The sequence below is a fragment of the Lepisma saccharinum genome, chromosome 15, assembly GCF_977018435.1.
Source record: "Lepisma saccharinum chromosome 15, izLepSacc3.1, whole genome shotgun sequence".
Lineage (NCBI taxonomy): Eukaryota > Metazoa > Arthropoda > Insecta > Zygentoma > Lepismatidae > Lepisma > Lepisma saccharinum.
The window spans coordinates 58,884,752-58,907,678 of record NC_139243.1 but is presented as its reverse complement, the minus strand read 5'-3'; the positions used below and the strand labels follow the sequence as shown (position 1 = coordinate 58,907,678).

Genomic DNA, 22,927 nt, shown 5'->3' with positions numbered 1-22,927 from the left:
TTTTTTTCAATAATAAAGCTGAATATTTTCACCAATGTGTCCACCTTCACTTCAAAATCTTTACACGTTTCTTCTAGTCGGCGCAATAAATCTTCGGCCAACCCGTTTTCTTCGCAGAAATTGACGTAGCTGACTACATGCTTTTCTACTTGGCGTGCGTGAACTTTGCTCCACAAATTTCTTCTCTCTTCTGTTGTAGTCCCCGTCTCCTCTTTTACGTCACCATACAGTAGACTGAACCCTAGTGGAAGTGTAGTCATCTGAAAATAGACAGAAAATATATTTGTTTATTACACAAACTGTAATCACTGTTATATATATATATATTAATTCACGCATATTTTCAGGAACGTAACATGCAGCGAGGAGAGGCTCTGCGAAATGCTTTTCTTCAATATCAGCTAGGAGCAGAAGAACAAGAGCAATTCGCAGAGCTCACCAGGGGTGTTAGGAGGTGCCTGGAGGAGCAGGCTGAAATAAATCGGCAATACGAATACACCTTTGCCGTATTCTCGGTTCGGCGTAACCGAAATCGGCAAAGGATGGAAGACATTTTTCATCAATATCGTCAAAGGTAATTATTTTTTCAATTTATTTCTCATAACATTGTATATTTTAACATTGTCCGACAATAACACTTTTTTCTTTATAGCCGATATCTACATGAAACACAATATATTTTTTTTAATTATTATATATTGTTTTTCAGAATGGATCGACGGAATATTCGTAGAGCTGATAACCTACTTCTACTGGTACCTCCTGCGGTCCTCAGGGGTTATGTCCGTCCTCCTTCTCCTGCTCCGGAAGAGGTGGAGGTCCATTTAGTGCAACACGAGGAGGAGGAGGAGGGACATGTTACGCCTCCATTACCTCCAGCTGGAGGAGAGGACCGGGAAGAGCCACCCCCCTCACCATAGGCTGTATCTTCTCCAGATCAAAATAAACATCTACTGCCATAGGTAATATTTTTATTTTCTCACCTTTCAAGTTGTATCGTTTTCTGCTTCCGACGTGTCGGTCTCCTCTATGATATCCGGGAATTCACGATGCGGGTTCCTGTTACCGAACTGCTCTTCCACTTTGCCGATGCTGGAAAGAAATAAATATTTCTGTTTAAGATTCTCGTGAATTGAAGGACGGTCGGAATATCCGACCATCTCTTCCAGATCTAATTCAGGACCTTTTATTCCTAGTGTCTCGTTCAGTTTTTCCTCCAAATTCGTGCCACATCTGAACCATTGCAACACCTCGGACATTTTCAACACGCATTCCGTATAAGCTTTCCGGAATTCGTGCATGAGTGTCGCAACATCCCCCTCCTCAACTATCATATATTTTTTGTGACACCCGATCCGGTACAGACATGGAATTTCCCCATTCAACAACTCATCCACATTCTCATATCTTTTCATTTCCAACCCCGTCACATCCGTGATCATTCTCTCGTCAACCATCATGATGTATTTTTTTGCCGAACAGCGTGGAGGAACATGCAGATATGTTATATCTACATGTTCCGCATTTAATTCAGATTCAGATTCCATGCACATACAATCCACCGGGGAAATTCCGGACACTACGATAAAAGGTCCTGCATGATAACCTCGTGTCGCCACCTCACCGGCTACACGCCCACTCCAGACACGGTACGGCAGATGACCGTACACAGGCGCTCTCTCGAACTGATAATGCGTCTCGCATAAACCCCTTCTTCGATTATTAATACAATACATGCTGATCGGATAACCTTGACTCTCAATCTGCATGCAAGTTTCCTCCGGCACATTTCTATCGTAATATGTCACCAAAAAGGATTCCCTGTATCTTACTGGGACGTCGAATATCAACAATTTTGAATTTGCTCTCTGAAATATTTTCCTTTTGCAGACTTTCATCTTTTTTGATCCGGAAATCGTTGCAGGGTATGCGAGACACGTTGTCCTTTCGGGAAAACGCTCTGTATAGTCATACAGAGGATTACACTCCGCTTTCCTGCCAAAACTCTGTTTCCGTTTCATCGACGTTTCAACCCCACCGCCGATAGTGTCTTTCCTACCACAATTCACTTCTTCATACTGATGCTGCGCAGCATTTTTTCTTCCCACACCTTACGAAATTGTCGTTCCGTCAGGTATTTCGGAACACTTACATACGGTTTTCCTTTCACTTCTCCTTCCCTAAGCGATTCAGACACTATCGGCGGTCGTGGTGACAGAGGAACCCTGTACTGCCTCAACCTGCTGCGAAGACTTCATACCAAACACACCACTCGCAAATTCTAACAGCCACGATACTACGCCCATTTTTTACTTACCTTAGGGTCACCTTCGATACCTGCTCGGATTTCAGACAGATAGCAACGACTCTGCTGATCTTTCGACGGTGTTCCAATATCTGCTGCTCCTGGTGAAAAGCGACTCTGCTGATTGATTCTACAATGGAGATGGTGATTCTGGTAACAACACAATCCACTAGCCCCTTATATACCTTCCTTCCAATCTACGTTATCAATACATTCCGTGCGCATTCGTTCGCGCAGAGCGTCCAACGCCCACGTGCCTCTCCTATCTTCTTCCTGTCCTGGTACACTATACACAGTCACCTCTCCCGAGAAACCTACTCTTTTTGCTCTATTTTTTTTCTTTACATCCTGCTTCTCAGACTTCTTTCTTTTCTTTTGCTCTTCCTCCATCACATGCTATCAGACAAAGACTCCTATCTCCTTTTATTCAACACCACAAGCACTCTTATCATACGCCTTCCACGATTTCTTATCTCAGCATTTCCGGACCACCGCACATAGCACTCTGCCGAAAGTTTCGTAACCCTCTCCCTTAATCACCAGACTCATTGACAGCCGGAAACCCATATCTCCAGCCCGACAAACACACCACACATATCACTCAACAGTTCCACGAATTTCATAACAACCGGAAACCCCATATCTCCACCACAACAAACACGCCACACTCCTTCCCCGGCCTTTTCAATTAACGACCTACAAAATGATAATACCAATTCATCAACGACAGGAAACCCATATCAATCCCTCATTAACAACAGGAAACACTTCCCGCAATCTCAATCTTATCAAAGCCCTCAAACCACAAACGCCCCCCAAAAAAACATAATTCAACTCCCGACCGGAAACACTTATCAAGCTCCTCATTAACAACAGCAAACCCATATCATCAAGCCCCGCCGCAGACTCAACGCGGAAGTTGTGGTTGGTTATCTCTGGAAAACGCCTACCCCTTATCTTAGCATTTCCGCTCTTATCTTATCTCATTTCCGGTTTAGGTGGAATGGACGGGGGGGTCTTACTACTTTCTGCTTGAAAGGTAGCACCGTAAAATGCATAAGAAAGAACTTTACCTTTTGTAGCACTCGCCCACACACACTTTAATGGCATAACCTCTGCCTAGGGCTTCGCTGTTCCTCTAAGTACACTTGTTTCCGTAACTTCGTAAATATTGTCTCAATAAAGCCACACTAAGGAAATGAACACGCTTCCTTTTACTAAAACTGAATTTTATGTTGGCCCTTTACTTTATTACATAATTTATTTTAATTTCAATCAAATAAACATCTACATATTATTCACGTTTAAAAACGGGAAGAGTATGTATATAGTTTTATTTTACCTTGTCATTTTAAAATTAATGGAATTAATATTTTCTTTATGATCGTAGATTGGTAAGTACATGTGTAGTTTCCAGGCATTATTTATCATAAAGTAATAAAATCAATGTTTTCTACAGGAGGTTTTCCCCTTTCTCCAAAGTTGTCTGTTGGGGAACATTAGCAAAGATACCCTTATTTCATTGTCCTCTCTGTTGTTTTATGTAAGTAAGAATGTGCATTAAGGATGATACGCATATAATAATTCGAATATCCCTGCGTAAGAATTTGTATGTTATCTATTAATATTTTCTCTTGAATACACGCACATAAACAACACGACAATATGAGCAGGACATAGAATGTAACTTAAATGGAATTGTATCAACTTCAACATACGAAATGATGGGTTTCCTACTTTGTGAAGCTGATACGCAATGGAGAGATAGATGAACGTGATAACAGATAACAGGCAGCTTGGCAAGTCGCGTTGATCCTTTTCTGCAAGAGGGGAGCGTGCTTGTGTTCCCCGCGACGTTGTCGGTTCGGGAGCTTTTCAACTTTTCAAGTCGCACTTTAAGAGGGAGGTGGAGTTTGGCGAAGGTCGCCGTGGAAAGCGCTTAAATTTAACATGGGCTTTTTTGCATTTTGTTGAATATAACGTTTTACGGCAAAAATTTGCCGGAAAACACGCAGTGGATGTGAACTTAGTTTATGAAACTTTGAGTACATGACACATTTATGCAATTTAAGTTCGTTAAATGTGCACAAATTCCATTATTTTTTTTCAATTTCCCATAAGGAAATACGTAAATAAGCACAGAATGGTTATAGGATTTGTGGGTAGCACCAACGAAAATGGCCATTATGATGCATACTAACGTAATGCTCAATCCTTTTATGACTGAGCTAGGGAGGGCTTTTCTTTCAAAAGTCACTTGCACAGCCAAAAATGATTGTTTAAAAATGTCATGTATTGTCGACGGCGAAAGATACGGCCGCTTCAGCCGAATTTCATTCATCATAGTTCGCCACTTGGCCACTAGATGTCTCTGTTCGAAAATTGCCCCAGGGTGACGGGAGGGCTATTTCGCGCTGGTGTTTGAATCCTCTGCACAGCTGGGTTCCGTCCCCTCCTCAGAAGGTCCCGTAGCTGTCACAGCTTGATTTATTGCCTCTTTCCCAGGCAAGAAACCAAGAAAGCAGGAAGGCCATGAGTTTGTGTATGTTTGAGTGTAGAGAAGCAGAGCATATTTACCGTGAATTGGAACCAGTGACACAGTAAATTTATCTCGATCCCTACCGCGAAGGAAGTATTGAGGGGGGTCCAGGAGTCCCAACCTCCCCCCGAAAGACTTACCAAGTACAAAAATTAAATAATGAGATCATAAAATAACTTCAATTAAGTAATGAAAATAAGGTTGTTGTCTAATCGAAATTTGTTTATTTCCGCAAAAATATTGGAAAGCAATACGACTTTGAATGACAGTACCAAAGAAGATTTATGCAAGAATTATTACTACTTATAATAACATGCAAAATATTACCAGGAATTTTACTTTCGTCAACTGGATCTAACATCATTTTTTCTTACTCAACAAATATTATATTCTTTATCTATTTGGCATTAATTTCCTTGCCAGGGCAGTTTTTTTTTGTATTTATTTACAAATTTTGCCGACCTTAACTACACGTAAGCTAGATAATGAATACGTGATGTTATACTGTATCACTGTTGTTATATCGCCTTCTTATCTATTAATGTAATAAAAATACGTATATTAATTAATTTAATATAATTATACTTATTTTAATTTAACATTATTAATATTATTATTTTGAGACATTACGTTAGGACGCCCCTCCGAAATATATATCTCGATACGTGCCTGGTGTTCGATTTGAATAAAATGTAGAAAAGGCGAGGAGGGTGTTAGCGCTTCCTCTTTTTACATTTCGATAGTTTTACCTCACATGTAGTACTTTGTGAGTCAACGGTGCAGATAGGAAATACGTGTACACACACATAATTGATGATTCGCAAAGGAACTTCGTTAAATTCCCATGCTAGTTCCGCTCACAAATCATATCCTCTCCAAATTACAATAGCCTACTATCGTTGTTGCTTACATATATATGTGTGTGTGTGTGTGTGTGGTTCCTAGAACTTCACTATTTCCAAACATAAACTTGATGTGACTCTTACAAAACATTTGTTTTTGGAGTGGAAGGATCATGAAAAGGTCTACTGTTTCTTTGCAAATCTTCAATTAATCTAAAATTTAGTATAAAAACATAATTTTGGCTGACTTGCTAACTTGAGATTTAAAGACAAATTATTAATTTGAATTCTCCATAACAATAACAAAAGTGACATAAAATGTAGAAGGACAAGACTAGTGTTGCCCACGGGACGAGACGGGACAGGCTTTTAAAAATTCGAGACGAGACGAGATTGATCATGTGTTCCGAGACAAACGAATATTTTCGAGACGAGACAGCATTTCACAGCATTTCCACGAGACGAGACAGGCCAAAGTCTCGTCTCGTGGGCAACACTAGACAAGACTCTTGGCTTGGTTGAGAATTACATTAGAGATGTACAGGTTAGGAAAGGAGAGGGAGAATTCAGTCTTCTTCCTTTTCAGCGCGAACCCTGCCTCCTACATTCTACATGTCCATTCAAAATGTCTTCTTAGTTTCAGATATTTTTGCCTCCCCTATAGCGTAATGGTAAAGATGACCCTCGTAATGTCAAAAAAGGTCCCGAGTTTGGTACCTGGTGGACGCCCAATAGTTCAATCCCACTATAAATGTAGATTAGCCTATCTATACATAAAGAAGACTTACAGAAACTCAAACGACCGGCATAGGGTTGACGGCGCTTGGTGCAGTGAGAGAGCTCCCCTTTGCCAAATCAAAATTAGGAAACAAAAACTCATCTTCAGGGGTTCCCTCACTTTTTCGCCCTTAGATGGCAGCTGCTGATAAGGGATGAGCATTCCCCCCCCCAAAAAAAAAATTCTGCCTACGGGCCTGCTGTCCTGCATCATGACCGTCCGGTCTAAGGCGTCATGCTTTGGGCTCTCCAGCTACGGGACGCGCGCAGGTTCGAGTCTCCTGGAAGAAGCGTAACGACTTTTCTCCTGATATTTCGGCCAGTCAAACTCGCGGCCCGCGGGCCGCATGTAGGCCCCAGCATCCGTTAATGCGACCCGCCTTGGCCCCACTTAACACTTCATGCTTGAAATTATCTATACATTTGTAGTTATCCCGTTTTCTCTTTTCTCGTGATACAAGACCAGACTCATCCAAACTTCAACACATTGACCAATTTTCCCTACACAGGTATACATTCCATTATAGAGTAGATGTGTCAACTAAGCAAGCTGATGGACATGTTACTTCTGAAGTACGAAAATATCTTGCCAGCTGGGGGAGGGCAGCGTGCATACTTTCTGTCGCCTACGAGTTTGTTTCTTGATTTTCAAGGATTTACCTGGAAGAAAAGTCAGTTTCTGTAAAAGTTTCAGAGAACCATATGGCTTCCCAAACTTCGTGGGAGTAAGAAAAGGACTATAGACGAGGAATGTAGATTTTTCAAGTGAAATGCTTACTTTTGTTGTGAAGTGAATAGTGAAAAGCTTAGAAAATTTGTACCCTGATAAAGTTTATTCATCCAGAAGTATTTCCATATCACGAAATAAATTTGCCAACCTCTGTGGCAGAGTGGTTAGCACAGCCCGTTGCGACACCAGAGGTTGCGGGTTCGAATCCTGGCCTGAGCATGGGTGTTCTTTGTATGTGTGTCTTCATCAATTTCATCATACCATTACTCATCCTCATCGTCGCCAGTAGCCAAACGTGGCAGAAAAGCAACGCTAATAAAAAAATATAAAAAAAATCAGAAATACAGTTGAGGAGAGGATTGATGACTTAGTCAACGAACAATTGAAAGCAAAAATTGTTCGTGTTGTTGCCTTTTCGCTCACAATATGTGAAATTACGAACGTCTGCGAGCTAGCTCGGTTAGCTCCCTTCATTCGTGGATGCGATTCTCATCTCGATATGACAGTAAAACTACTTGAATGATTCCTCCCCGTGACACAAGGGCTGATATTTTGAAGGAAGTGGAGGCCATTTTGCAAAGTTACAGTCTTCCGTTATATTAAAACTTTTTTAATAAAGTTATAATTTGTCCTTCTCAACTTCTCAGGAATACCAGGTATGGCAGGAATATTTGTCCACAGTAAAAATACTACGTGATGAATTTGGAAACAGGTTTCAAGACTTCAGAGGGTGCGAAGGGAAATATTCTTGTTCTGCTCTGCTCCCTTTTCTTTTGATGATGTGTGTGCAAGTCCTGCGTTCGAATGGAACTTATTGAATTGCAGTGCAACTCGTATTGAAAAATAAATGTCGCGAGGTGGGTTATCCTTGATTTTTCTCATATCTCCCATAGCAGTATCCTCGAATAAGCTATTTTGCTGTAAACATTTTATTAATTTTGGTTGCACTTGCCTTGGTAAAAAGTTGTTTTCCATAATGAAGATTAATGAAACAGCCTTGCCGAATGATCAAGAATGACTGACAAAATATTTGTTGTCTGCATTAAGAGTTTCATGCTCATAAAAAAACTTATTGCAGACTTTTGAGAAGCTTGTTAAAAAAAACTGTCAAATCTGTGCGAAACGAAACTATAATTGCACACAAACAGTTTCTTGCAAAAAATTTTGCACAATTGTAACGAATTTATACTCGAAAGTAACATGTAAAATACTATAACCATGAGAAAATATGGGGGGAGGTCTATATATAATTTACATATCGATGCTGCAATAATAATCACTAGAATCCCGGCACCGTTGGGTCGAACCACTTACTTCTGGACTTCAAGGTGTTGGGGTTCTAGATGTGTGACCCGGAAAGTTTTGACATTATCGTTATGCGGCCCTACTCACGAATTGAGTTTGACATGGCTGGTCTATAGGACCTGTTGAGGAGATTGGGGAAACCTTCAATAACGATTGGGGTGTTCGTCGTGCTGACCACACGTCACCCTGTAACTGATTGGTGTGCGAGTGAGGCCGGCCCTTGTGAGTGAGTGAGTAGGCCCTTGCCTTCACGGGCTGTTGCGCCACGGGTTTACTTACGTATATTGGCGTAAGGTGTGGTCTTACAGCGGCTCGACCTCTCCTCGAAATTCTGTCAATTTATTTTGACCAATTCACTGGGGATTTTTTAAGAGCACTTTGTAACACGTATAGTGCTCATCTCGAAGATCATACTATCGTTACTTGGACTGAAATTTCAGTTTGAAACCAATCAATCGAATCCAGGCCTGGGCATGGGGGGGTGTTCTTTCATCAATTTCATATCATCACTCATTCCCTCCCATCTTCGCGAATAGTAAGAAGTGGCAGAAAGGCGAAGTAAAATAGACCAAACAGATCAACCTCGGCCCATTATATCTGCTGTGAACTCAACGATGAGAACTGCACAAAGGGACTTGAAGATTATAAGAAAGGAAACTGTGGCCGAGCGCGCTCAGCAGTTGACCGATGGTCTGACCATGGAAGGTTCCACGTTCCAGCCGTGGCATCAGCCTGGACATAAGAGTGTTAGAGTGTAAAAGAGAGGGAGAGAGAGAGAGAGAGAGTGAGAGTGAGTGAGTGAGTGAGTGAGTGAGTGAGTGAGTGAGTGAGTGTCTTCATTCATCCTCCTCGTCGCTAATTGTCAAATGTGGCAGAAGCAGAAAATAAAATACAAATACAGACGTGTCAAACGTGTAATTTTCAACTACGAAAATGTATAATTAGAAACATATGCAGAGGATAAACACTGTATGAAATTAACAATATATTATTCACGCAAGATGGTATATTTCCTCTGCTTTACATACATATAAAATTTAATACACTAAAGCATGCAAGAAATATCCATTTCTCATTCAAGCAGAGGAACTTAGTGCTAGCTGTCAATGACAGAGCTACTGCTTGTTATTTATTCAGTTTATTTTCTCTTTAGGAAAAAAGTTCCTGTACCTTCATAAGCATGGGAGTCCGAAGGGAGGGCAAGAGGGGCCATGTCCCCCCTACGGGAGAATGAATGTCCACATAATAATTATATATATATCTTTCACAGATAATTTAATTTCCATCACAGTAATTTATGTTACTCATTATAATTGTGTTTAAGGAGCGTGATAATTTCAGACTGAAATAATGTTTTTTTGAGCGGGCATCACTATCATGGGGAAAATCTGCCTTCTTTGTCCCTCCCCCCCCCCCCCCGCGCGCCCTGGAAAAGATCCTGCGGACGTCCATGTTCATAAGATAGTTTACTGTGGTGTAAAAAGGATTTTAAACTCGTCGCGATTAGCCAAAAGTGACGGGAAAGCGACGCTAAATAACAAAAATCAACTCAAATCAGTAAAGAAGATTTATGTCGAGTTAACAGCTATTGAAAAATACTGTAAAATATATTCACTCATGATAGTAATGGAGAGGTGCGTATTATGAATTGAAAGAAATGGGGAGGTGGGGATTATAAGTTGCCAGGGCACGGATGTTCTTTGCGAGTATCCCTTCACCAATTCCATGTAATCACCATTTTATGTCGTGATTAGCCAAAAGTGACAGAAAGCGACGAAAAATAATCAACCAATCAATGAACGTATCTACACTCTCGGTGGTGTTACATTTCAATTGTTCGGATTCCAGTAAACATTCCATCTTGACGTCATCCGTAAGACTGCCATTGTGACCGTAATACTTGTAGTTATTTCGGAGCAAGATGACCAGATATGATACGTGACTTATCCTGAGGGGTGCGAAAGCCAAAGCTAAAAACTAAACACAGTCCATAATTACCATAGCATCAGGTCTTACAAGATATATACATACAGGTGAGTCACTATTCTGTGACATCATCAGTAATAGGTCTTAATATTAAATAACACAAAAATCACGCAGCAAATTAAAGGTATTACGAATAACATTAAAAATATTTCTAGAATTTAAAAGAGCAATAAACATTTGTGCAACGAGAAAGGAAATTAACAACAATAAATATTAGTTCGAGGGAAAGCACGTGTCATAATGATACAAAATGATAACATGTAGAAAGTTCCAAATACGTTTGAGCTGTTTTTAAGATGTGTAATACATAAACTGTAAGTTCAATGTTTATCTATTCGTTACCTTACATCATTGCTACTACTGTAGTTGTACATTTTGTTCCATTGGTTTGTCTTTCGCCTCTTCTGATTATCCCTAGGTCATTCCACATATCCGAGACTTTTTCCTTTAAATTCGAAATAGTCTCGCTCCCGTCCATCTCGAATTATTATCAGCACTGTTCGTAGTAGTTAAATTAATAACTGTTACTATTTTTTGTGCTTATTACTATTAGATACAAATTTTGTATCAACACGAAACCCCCTACAAAAAAAAATGGCGACTAGTGTGCCTCTGCCTTGTTATCAGTGCCACTGGTATGCTATACATTTACACAGCGTACTTTCAATTAGTTATTCTTACTTGATTCGTCGTTACTTTCAACTGATAATCTCTACCTCCTTCTTTACTCTCAATTTATAATCTCAACCGCACTAAGAGAAATTCTACATAATTATAGCAGCCACTGTAATCAACAAAATTTATTCAGTCCAAATCTCATTTGTGAAGGTCCTGACTGTTTGCCGTTGCCACTTCCCTTGCAGTGAATATTTTGCCAGTGGATAAATCTTGAAAGAAGCGGGAACCAGAATGAAATGAAACAGGTGGTGCCCTTTCGCAGCGGTCACAAATGAGAGGGGTTGGTGAAGGCAGGGGGAGGTCCTCTGCCCCCCGACCTGTGCCCTTCCTCTAGTAGTTTAGGACACAAGCGAGAAGAATTGCTAGTTCCCTGATATGTCGCTAGGTGTCTCTGTATCGCGCCGGGGCAGGAAAACTCTTTTCATGCCAACCTCCAGGCCACTCTTAAGCAGAGAGGGCGGGAAGTGAAGACGCCAAAAAGTGTGGCAACGTAGCAAAAAAACTCATGCACGGCGCAGTGGCCGCAGAGGTGGATCGCATAAAACAACAGTGTTGCCAAACACGGTCGTTAGAAAAAGAACTACATTGAAGTTAAGGACTCAGACCAAGCAGTTAGCTTTTAGACGTATGAACACTTGTCTCCGTGCTCTACACTGGGGATTATGTGTTCGAATCCTGTACGAGTTTAGGGAGCTTCCAGACCAAAGTGAGAAGCGAAGCATATAACTTGGAAACAAACACTCAATGTGACATTTCGAAGTGACATGACAAGGTGCACATGTCGAGTCGCATTGCGTCGTTCTAATCTGGTGGCGTCTTCTGGTAGCGCAGCTGCACTGAATGCTTGCTTATATTCTTAAGAGGTGCGTGTTGCTTGTTGCTTCGGTATGAACCCCTTAGTTTGTACACACTGTTATTCTTAATATGAGCGTTTATATATATGAAATATTCGATAAAATATAAATGAAACATTCGAACCAATGCTATTTTGCTATATTTTACTTCGCTTTTTATGCCACTTTTGGCTAATTTGCGAAGATGGGGATGACTGATGATATGATGAAATTGATGAATAAACACTCACAAACATCTATGCCAAGGCCAGGATTCGAACCTGGGACCCGTGCGTCGTTTTCGAACCAATGCGACACGACAAACAACATGTGTCGCTTACGTGTTTCTCGCAATGAGCGTTGCCGTGTTTCTCCCGTCTGGGGTCGTGCCCACGCGTTGAATGGTTTCTTACGGAGAGACTTCAAACCGAAGCTACAGGGAACAAGTATCACACAACGGCGGCAAGTGAAATTAATGTTCACATCGAAGTGACAAGTGACAAGACGACACACGGGCCACTTTAGTCTATCAGAAAGCATTAAAATGCGAAAGCCTGAACACCAGACCGATGCGACATAATTCACGATATTTAGAAAACTGCCCATTCTGTGCAACACGGAAGCAATAAGCGAGACGTGCAACTTGTCACATTGCTTTGTTTCGAAACGTTGAATTCATTAGTGTTGCTATTGTCTCGAAGCGATACGTGTCACTTGTCGCCTTCCACTTCGGTCTGAAAGTTCCATGAATGTTATGCATCATGTCGTCTTGGTCTGATGTTGGCGGATATGAGAAGACTTGCATATAGACCAAGGTACCTGTGTCACTTGTCACTTCGATATAACCCCCCACCCCTATTGCCCCGTCGGTTGTCACTTTTGAACAGAAATCTCCATTCTTATTTCTTTAAAAAAATATTATTATTATTATTTCGTTATTAATTCATTTTTCTTCAGCATGACCAAAACAAGTAACGAGATGTTACTAATAAAGTCTGAAAACTCTATTTGTTTCTTGGCAATGGAAGAAAATGTGCTTTAGAAATGCATTTATAGTGCATTTACTAGTGTTATATTAAAACCAACCGATAATTTGTTATGGGTACATAAAAAAGTCACATTTGGAGGAAGAAATTATCTTGTAGAGTATTGTTCGAGTATAGGAATAAAGTATAATAGAAGAACAGATTTGGTTCAAAAGTTTTAAGTTGGCAACATTGACAGCTCGGAAGCAACAGGACGGCCAGGCGAGAGGGGAACCCCGTCGGCCTTTGCACGTACCTTTCCTTGCCTCTCAACCCCCTGCGATGTTCGGTACCAATACATGCGAAATTGATCCAAGATTTTACACACCCACACTTCACGGTACCAAGGGATGCGATTAAACACCACAGTTTTACACAGCCTTGAAGGTACCAGCTTTCACCAACAGGTGGCAGAGTGTAACACAGCCACATAAACACTAATCCAACAAATATGAACTTTTTGGTACCTTCGAAATACTTCGCGTACAGGTTGCAAGGGGTCTCAGGAGTCTCGAAATGGCCTTTTCCTTATTGGGACCGAATTAAGAAAGGTGTTTAAAGATACGCCGGTCCTAAGAAGAATATATCTGCGTACCCACACACACACACACACACACACACACACACACACACACACACACACACACACACACACACACACACACACACACACACACATATATATATATATATTTTTAAAGGTAATATCAATTTTGTTTCCTCTGTACCTGCTTGGATGATCTTCAGACCAGTTTAAGAAATCCCTGTCTTCAAGTTCTTTCTTGCTCATCCATTTGTAATTACCAATTGGCAGTGATTGAGTCATCGCATAACATATAAATTGTTCATATCAATATAAAATGTGTATTTAGATAGTTTGCTAGGATCATAGTTAGGTAAATATTTATTGCTTGCTTTTGCATATCTTATAGGACACTGCACTATACCACCACGTTAAGCAGATTCAACAAACATGAAATGGTTAATATCGATGATGAGACCAATTTCAACTTTTGTAATTAAGAGCATGGCCTGCCAGGATAAACCGGGTGTTGTGTACATAAATACAGGATCTAGTTCATATAATTTAAAACAACGATCTCGAAAAATTTGGAAAACATCAGCCAACTGCAGAGTATCCAAAATCAAGTAGTTGTCATGATAATCTCCCATTGTTTTGCAATCTAGTATTTTCCAGACTCTCTGTGCATATTGATAATCTTCCTTGCTACATTCTTCATCCTGAAGTTTGTTATAAAATGTATCTATCGATGGTAACTGTGTCTCTTTAAATTTTTCGAAATCATCCATGTGATCATATGGGTAGACCTCTTTTCTTTTCAACAATTCCATCTTATCCTCACCAAAAAATTCTTTGGTGCGAACAAATTCCTCGTTGGTTAAATGGCTCAAAAGAGTAGCTAAACTACTAGATAAAAATTGATATGAATAAGATTCTAAGAACAACTTTTTTTCCATTTTCTAATTTGATAGTTTTCTCTATGGTAATATATTTATCTTTACTGCGTGGTATAATATTGATATTCTCTGTATCATATCCTAATTCTTTGATAAATAAATGTGCATCAAAATTTTGCAAATTGTGAATAAATACTGGAATGAAGCTAGGTTTCTGTATTTTCAAGTTACATGAATTACAAATTGTATGGATATATTCTCCATTAAAATGGTTGTGGTGTTTCTTTTTTTCACTATTAGAAATAAACTACTACAGTATCTGCAACTTAAAGTATTATCATATTCCTGTTGTTGTTCTGGTGTAAAAGGGTTCATTGGTATTTCATCATTATATAAGATTGGACCATATTTTTCACCCCACTCTCGAAGTTTATGAATAAATTTTTGGTCTGCATCTTCACCTCGATAAAAATACAGTTCTGAATTATTTTTTTCATAAGTGTTTACTAATTTTAGTGCAAAACCACATGCTTTATGTTTAGATTTTTTGTTGTACTTGATGCATTCGAATCTGGGAAACATGTTGCTATTGGTTCTGGTATTGTTTCAAAATCTGTGTAAATTACTATTGGTTGTTTTACCAATGATTTGAAATTACTAAATTTTACACTTTTGGATGAAACATCATAAGTCCCAGGAGGGTGGAGAGAACAATATTTAATATGTTCCTTTAATTTCTCTTCACATGTTTTCCCACGTCTTCCATCAAATTTTGACAAGCATCGATCACATATTGTTATTTTACCATGATTTGATGTTATTTGGCTATGTACCAATCGTTCTAGATCCTGTATGAGACAATAATGTTTCTTGTTTCTCTCTGTAACATATAATAAATGTATAACACGTGTACCATCTGCTGCTGGATAGTGATACAGTGGATAAATTTTATTATTTTTATCAATACCATAAACTTGCACAGCTATTGGTTGATTGTAGTGTTCTTTATATTGTTTTTCAAATTTACTAAAATCTGAGATATCTACTGGATATTTTATGCCTCACATACTTTTTAGACTCTTATATATTCGGGATAATTGTAATTAGAGATACGATATTTATTATTGGATGCTGGATGAAAATGAGCTATGAGACACCATAAAAAACATTTATTGTCTTTATTTTTGAATATTTATTACAGCATTCTTGTTTATTGTGTCGTCAGGTAATTTAATATAACTAGATCCCCCAATGGGGACATATTTTGCTATTTTCAATTCAAGTTTACGGTTTGTATCACAAAGTGACCAACCCGAACCTCTTCCTTGGAACTTTTGTTGTTTTGAGAAAAGTTCTTTACAATTTTTTTCATAAATATCATACAAAGAACGAATATCACTGTTGTGTAAAATTAAATCACGGGTATGATGAATGTATTGTTCCTTTTCACTATGAGAATTTATATACATAGAGAATAGATTAAAATATATTTTGAGAGAACATATTTTAAGTTTATTTTGAATTGCATCTATATTTTTTTGTTTCAGTTTAGATAGAAAATTTGGAATATCTGAGTCTTCATAATTTATGTCTGATGTGGTATTTTTTTTCTATACATTTTTTTTTTGATTTTGGTTTCTGTTATTCATTTTTTGTTATTCTTTTATATAATTTGTATATATATAATTATATATATTTTTTAAAAAAATGTTTTGGTTTTATATATTTAATTTTTATTTTTAAAAAAATCTTTGCTTTTATATATTCATTTTTTTTTTCAAAATTATGTTAGAACAAGAAAGTCTTTTTGCTTTCTTTCTAAAATAATGCTCACATGTACATTCTCAGACGTAAAATTTAAACAGAATATATTATACATTTGAGAAATAATTATATATACACTACATAGCACTGCACCACTCATAACTTAAAAAAAACAGTATCTAAATTTTCAGACGTATACAATTAATCAAAAAATACACACATTTGAGAAATAATTATATACGCAGCACTATACAGTGCTGTACAGCATTGTAAAATAACTCAAAATCACTATCAATATATCTATTTCTCTTAAAAAATGTAATAATTGTAAATATATGCTTAAAATATACTGATATAGGCTCAAAAAATAAATTTTGCTCCCTGTGAGTTCAGCTTTGATAAAAAAAAACATAATTATTTTTTTACTATAAAAATCTTTGAAAAATAGCTGAAATCAGGGTAAAATAAATAAGTAGCAAATAAATGTTCACCGACGAAACATTACCTCTTCTCTGCCATTTTGTGTAGCTGGCGAAGGAGCTCGAAGGGTCCTGGGCAGAGGCTAGAAAATATTAACCAATGAGAGATGGTTTTTAATAAATGAATCAACCAATCAGAGAATAGCAATGAAAAATAGTATTCATATTGATGGGCCTTTTGTCTAAGAATCTATAAATAACGAGCGGAAGACGAAGTGGTCCAAGAGAGTTCTCAAGTGTTTGGCTTGAAAGATGTGCTGATTTTAGCGTGAATGAGTTGCTGCAGTGTAACTAAAGGCTTTTTAACTTGGTAAGTATCTTTTTTGCGTACTATTCTTTATTTCAAGTTGTTTTTAACTGCCATGGAAACAAAGTTTAAGCATTTTACATTATTTTTGAAAATATTATACAAAAAATATTAGAAAATAACACTAACGATACGTATTGTTATTGTTCCAGGTTCCATCTCTCTCTCTCTCTCTCTCTCTCTTAATTCAACATACGAACGAAGAATGGCTTCCAGCTCCAGGGCCAACATCAGTGCGGTGAGTACTGCCGACTCCATTTTAACCCATTTTACCCTTCTTCAGACGATATTATTAACGCGTATTACAACTTTTGCGAGAGGGTAGTTATTTACAATGCTTACCCATATTCTGATCAGACATTGTTTTGTGAGACTGCTCACAACATACTGAATCAAATTGGGGTGGGCAAGCCTATTTTTTCAGTGGTAGGAGAATGGAACAGATATTTCAGGTGCTTTGCCATGCTAGGACGAGAGGTTTCCATTGATATCCCAATGCAGGTAGTTGGGGACCCCAATCTTTTGTCACTGCGATGTTTTTTTAAAAAAGAATATTATACAAAAAATATAAGAAAATAATACTAACAATATGAATTCTTATTGTTGCAGGTTCTTTCTGAGAAGCAGTTGTGAAGTACTCTGCAAAGAATTGAAGGGCCGATAATTATTTTATTGGAAGAAACGAATAGGGAAAACTGACGTTATTGAGCAGGTCACGAGGGGTACTTATATGTCCATGTTTCTTCGATTATATCGATAAGGATTGTTTGCTGGAGGCTTTGAAAAAGTATACTCCTTACAAGTACATTACATGCTGGGATGTTATTCAAAGGAAGGCAACCAACTAGCCCACGATTGCTTTATTAAACATTTTTACGAGTGCGAGGATGTGCACGGTAAAGATGAAGTTCAACTCTCAGATTATTTTATAATTTGCCAAGAGGAATGCAGAGTGAATGAATGCCAGAATTGTGTAGAGTGGATGTGCGAGAGAATCCAGTGTTATCTGCAGGATTCGAACAATACAAGCCATATTTTTTATTTTTATCTTGCTAACCATGAAGATGTAGCTGATGCTTTGAAAGCACAGGAAGAATCGACAGGATACAGAGACTTTTACAGTGCGTTGTGTGAAATTTCAAATGATTTCGAACTAGTAAAAACTCTTATAGCCCCTATACGTGAAACGGAGCTTGCCCAGGGTTAACGAACATTTTTTTTCCTAAATATCTCAAGTGAAAATGGCGCAATATATTACTGATGTGCAAGGTTTTATGTACAATAATACATTTATATTGCGTGAGATATGTGTTAGTTTTACAAATTTGGATACTGTGTATTATGCTCTTGTAAGAGTGCCAGAATATTTCAAAGACAATAATGAATCCCATTGGGTGAAAGAAAGTACTCATGCATTATCGTACGATACTCCTCTGGGATGTGAAGTGTACTATGTTCGTAGTGTAATTAGAAATTTGAACTGTCAAGGTGCAACTTTCCATTGCAAGGGAGAAGAAAAATCCAAACTTCACAAAGATTTGTTCAATATGTATAAAATTGTAGATTTGCAAAGTGCAAACTGTCGTTAGAAATTTGTATATGTTTCAAGGAGGATTGTGCAAGTATCATTCTGATACTTCGCCTCCATCAGAACAAGGTTGTGCATTCAGAAATGTACAAAGACTTGCATCTTGGTACAATACTAAAATTACCAATATGTAATGTATTTTAGTGCAAATAATTTGTGAAAAATAATTGTTTTCTATGTTGTTATTTAGCCTTACAGGCTTTCTTTCAAGAACTACTGACTTTCTTGAGTGTTTGATTAATACCAGGGTTTATTTGTGTCTGTTATACTGTATCATACAAGGCTTAGTTTTACTACAATCAGACCTAAGTTCCACTTATTGAAACCTTATGCTTAGGCTCTATAGCAGACTCCTTGGTTCACAGGCTGTCAGTTAGTGACTGTCAAAACATGCCGAACTCTTAAACACTAATGCACTGACTGAAACATGACTCACTCCCCCACCCAATTCCATTAGCAAACCTTTTCTTTGAAAAGGAAACTCACTGCATTTGTCCGATTTCAAAAACAGATCGTCTTGCCTTTGAAAACTCATGTTTAGGGTACAGAACTGAAGAACAGGAGTGATATTCAGAAAATAGTTTATTTTAAAAACTATGCATCTAATATGGGACTTCCCCTTCTCAATATAGGCAGAATGAAATTATACTATTGAATAATGCATATGATACATTTCAAAGCTCATGTAGTGATAAGAACATTTATCTCCGAGTAAAATAAAATTCCAAAAGATACAGTGCAGCTGGGTATTGGCAAAAAAAATCTGCTGGTGCAGATCTTGGTTCCAAAGTGATAAAGAGGAACTCTACTAGATTGGCACACAGGGTGGTCACTCTAGGATCATGATAAAATTCAAGTATAATTCCCAGTTGTTAAGCAAACTTTTCAAAAATTCAAGGCTACAAACACATGCTTTCTCTATTTCAACATTATATATTACCACCTTTCACCATTCACATACAAACACACACACATATATTAACAAAATAATGGGCTTGTGAGATTACATTGAATCCATAAATTCTAATTTAATTCAATGAATCGGTATTGTGTATACAGGGTGGTGCAACAGTTAGTTTAACCAAAAAGCACATTGATAATAGTATTACGATAGTGTATGTGCTTCTTGTGCTAAGTAATATTTCCTAGGTATACAGTTCGTAACATTGTCGTGTAACACTGGCAGTAGTGCACTCGTTATTCTTTTGTCAACAGTTGAGTCTCTGGCTTGTTGTAGTGTGGTTGTTTGTTGTTTGCAAGCAAGTTCTGGTCTGTGACATGTTGAAAACTGGAATGGCACATAAGTACACAACAAAACAGGGTATTGTTACTTGAATTGTCAAGGATATGGTATACTCATCATCACCGGCAGACTTGGATGCACTAAAAGACTCAATTATCAATGCGTTTCATGTCATCAACAATGATACAAGTTTACTGCTAAATGTTATATTTCAACCTTATAGCAAGGTCTTCTTCAGACTCTGTACCAAGTACAAATAGAATAAGGTACAAAATAGGAAGATATATATACACAAAAATCACTCTCTTCCAGACAAAAGTATATTAGATAGTTGTTTATCTGGAACATTCCTTTCCAGGAGTTCCAGCAGGTGGGCTTCTCCTCTCAAATGTTGTTTCACCTGACAGGCGATTTCGATAAACATATCCTCTCATCTGGAAAGTAATTGGACTCCTTATCTCATGCTCTTTTTCCTTTCTTTCTTCATTCCTCTTCCATCTTTTCTCCGCCTTTCCTCATGTCCTTTTCACTCTTTCTAACACCTTCTTCCATTCTTTGTTTATCTTCAGTCCCCCATTCTAGTTCATTGTCTCTTCTTCCCCTATCTTCTGTATTTCCTTACAGGGAGGGTGCGACAGGTGGGCAAGGAAGCACCCACCCTAAAATTCCTCTGCCCACCTCATCAAGTAAAGACATAAGGGTTCAGAAAAACATGGTTGCTTGAATAAAATAAAAGTATATATTCTTGTTCTGACTTCATGCACATTTTTCTAATGAAAATTGTAAATACTAAAAAGGTTCTCAAATTATTCTAAGACATTTCCCTGCTATTGGATTTACATTAGTTTACTGATTAAGATAAGGAAAATCGTTTGAAAATTTGTTGATGAAATGATGGATAATACCTGTCAATCTTATCTCTGATTTAAACTGATCCAGTTAACATGTTTTCGAAAGTGGGGAGTACAAAGTAATGCAGGTTAATAGAAATATCTTAAAACAACCTATCACGCAAATCAAAACACCTTCTTCCCTTCCATATGCAAAAAAAATCGTCCACATGTCTGAAAAACAGAATTATTTTGTCACCTCCTTTTTCGACCACTTTCTTTTCCCATTCATTCATTACCAATTCAGCCAATGCTGGACCTAGGCTACAGCCTATATTCAGTCCTTCACTCACTAACATTATTTTAACCCTCATTTTACTGTAACCGTTGCTCCGAATGGTACCTTATTTCATTTGTACTTGGTACAGAGTCTGAAGAAGACCTTGCTAGAAGGTTGAAACATAACGTTTAGTTTATGATTTAAAATAAAATAAATTGTGCCTAGGTCAGCATATATGATTTTTGGTTATCATGGAAACAAGGCTTAATGGTGTTGTCATAAATGTTACGGGATATGCTATTCTACGAAAATTGTTAATTGTATAAGAATTTCAAACTCAAATTTACACAATCAACTTCATGATATCTTGCAATAATCTTTCTGTCAGATAAATTGTTGTGCAAAGGGCACTAACAAAGTCAATGTATTGAGAGAAAATTCTGTTATATTTTCGATGCAGCTTTCCTTTCTATCCTTCCTAGATAAAAATAAAAGCTGAACTTTGAAAAACTTACCTCGGGGCATTTGTAAATGTATGAATTCATTTGGATTTACAATAGTTGCAATTTATTACATTGAATTCATGCATAATTAGCCACCCTGAATTGGTATATTTGCTGCAGAAAACATATATTTCATTATGTATAAATATTCTGAACATGTATAATTGCAGTACAATCACAATCACAGGGAAGGGGGACTATAAGATTATTGGAAGTAGTCTCAACTCTGTCCTAATTATGATATTCAATAAGTTTGAGGCTCAAGTAAAGTATTCATTTATTTCGTTGAAACTTCTTTAGAGAAACTACACATGAAAGCCAAAGGAAGATAAAATTGATATTTTTTGTATCATGTTGTCCCTTTTTTCTTGTGTGCACGTCACATTTTTTCAATTTGAATTTCCATTGCTATGAAGTCTCATATGTATATCAAATATCTTCATGGTTAAATTTTATGTTCAAAATTAAACAATTAAGAGTATTATCTTTGATGTGAAATCTAATATGCAAATAATATATGGAACTTTAATGTTGAGATTTAAATGGTTCTTCATTGCGATGAATACTTATAACTATGTTTCAACACCAATTTTTTTGAGTATTCACAACAAAATAAATAACACAGTTATATATATTGTTTTATTATAAAAAGACAGGATATTACATACAGAGTGCAAAATATAAAACAAAACATATAATTTTAAGGTTCTGCCAGTTCATATGGTTACATATGAACCAGTGAAATTATATGCTGATTTCTGAAGAATGGAAATTTTTTTAAAATATATTACCTGTTATCACTTACAGAATTCTTCAACATGCATAAAACAATATATTCATTCTGATTAACTATCAGTGTGATTCAAAAGTGTGGAATCACACATATAATTTCTTACATGAATGGAACCATATGAAGTAACTGGAAGACCAAAGGCTTCATCCCAGAGGTATGTTACAAACCTAATCCAATATCTTGAATTCAACTTAACTTCTTCAAATTGGAATACGCGAAAAGTGACAGATCAAAATCATGTGAAATTTTCTGGCAAATGGTGAAATCCATTTAACAATGTCTTTAATCATTCTCAATTTACTCAGTGTTGAGGATAAAGCCTGCCATTGTTATGTGCATGCTAATCATCAATGTTTATTCCTTGTTATGCAGTGAACAAACATGCCATTGATCAAAGAGCACATTGACACTAGCTTACACTGTGGTGCACAGAGTGCAAGGAAAGTTGCAGATCTCTTCATCTGCAGACACATTGAGAGGTGGCCCAGCCAATTGTTCATAGCGCAGAGGTGAAACTCGTCCACAGTGGCATGCCAAAGGGGATGGGGGTGGTTATAACACCCCCTTTCTCCCTTTATGTATTAAAAAAAAGAATGTTAAAAGTAGGAAAATATGACAAAATGAAAGCTACCAAAAGAAAGTATATGTAACTCTTCCCTTTCGAAAATCCTGTGGATGCCACTGCTCATGCACAAATTGAT

General features: G+C 37.5%; 1 protein-coding gene across 1 annotated transcript in view; it reads right to left on the bottom strand.

The window, feature by feature from the left end:
- Positions 1 to 1,062: 1,062 nt before the first annotated feature.
- The window catches only part of LOC145999272 (uncharacterized), a 124,502-nt gene continuing 102,637 nt past the window's right edge, over positions 1,063 to 22,927 (bottom strand). The window contains exons 4-5 of the mRNA XM_083136209.1: positions 2,318 to 2,435; positions 1,063 to 1,092 (exon numbers count right to left, since the gene is read on the bottom strand). Of these exons, the coding sequence (XP_082992335.1) occupies positions 1,063 to 1,092; positions 2,318 to 2,435 (148 nt within the window). The remainder of the gene's footprint in view (positions 1,093 to 2,317; positions 2,436 to 22,927) is intronic.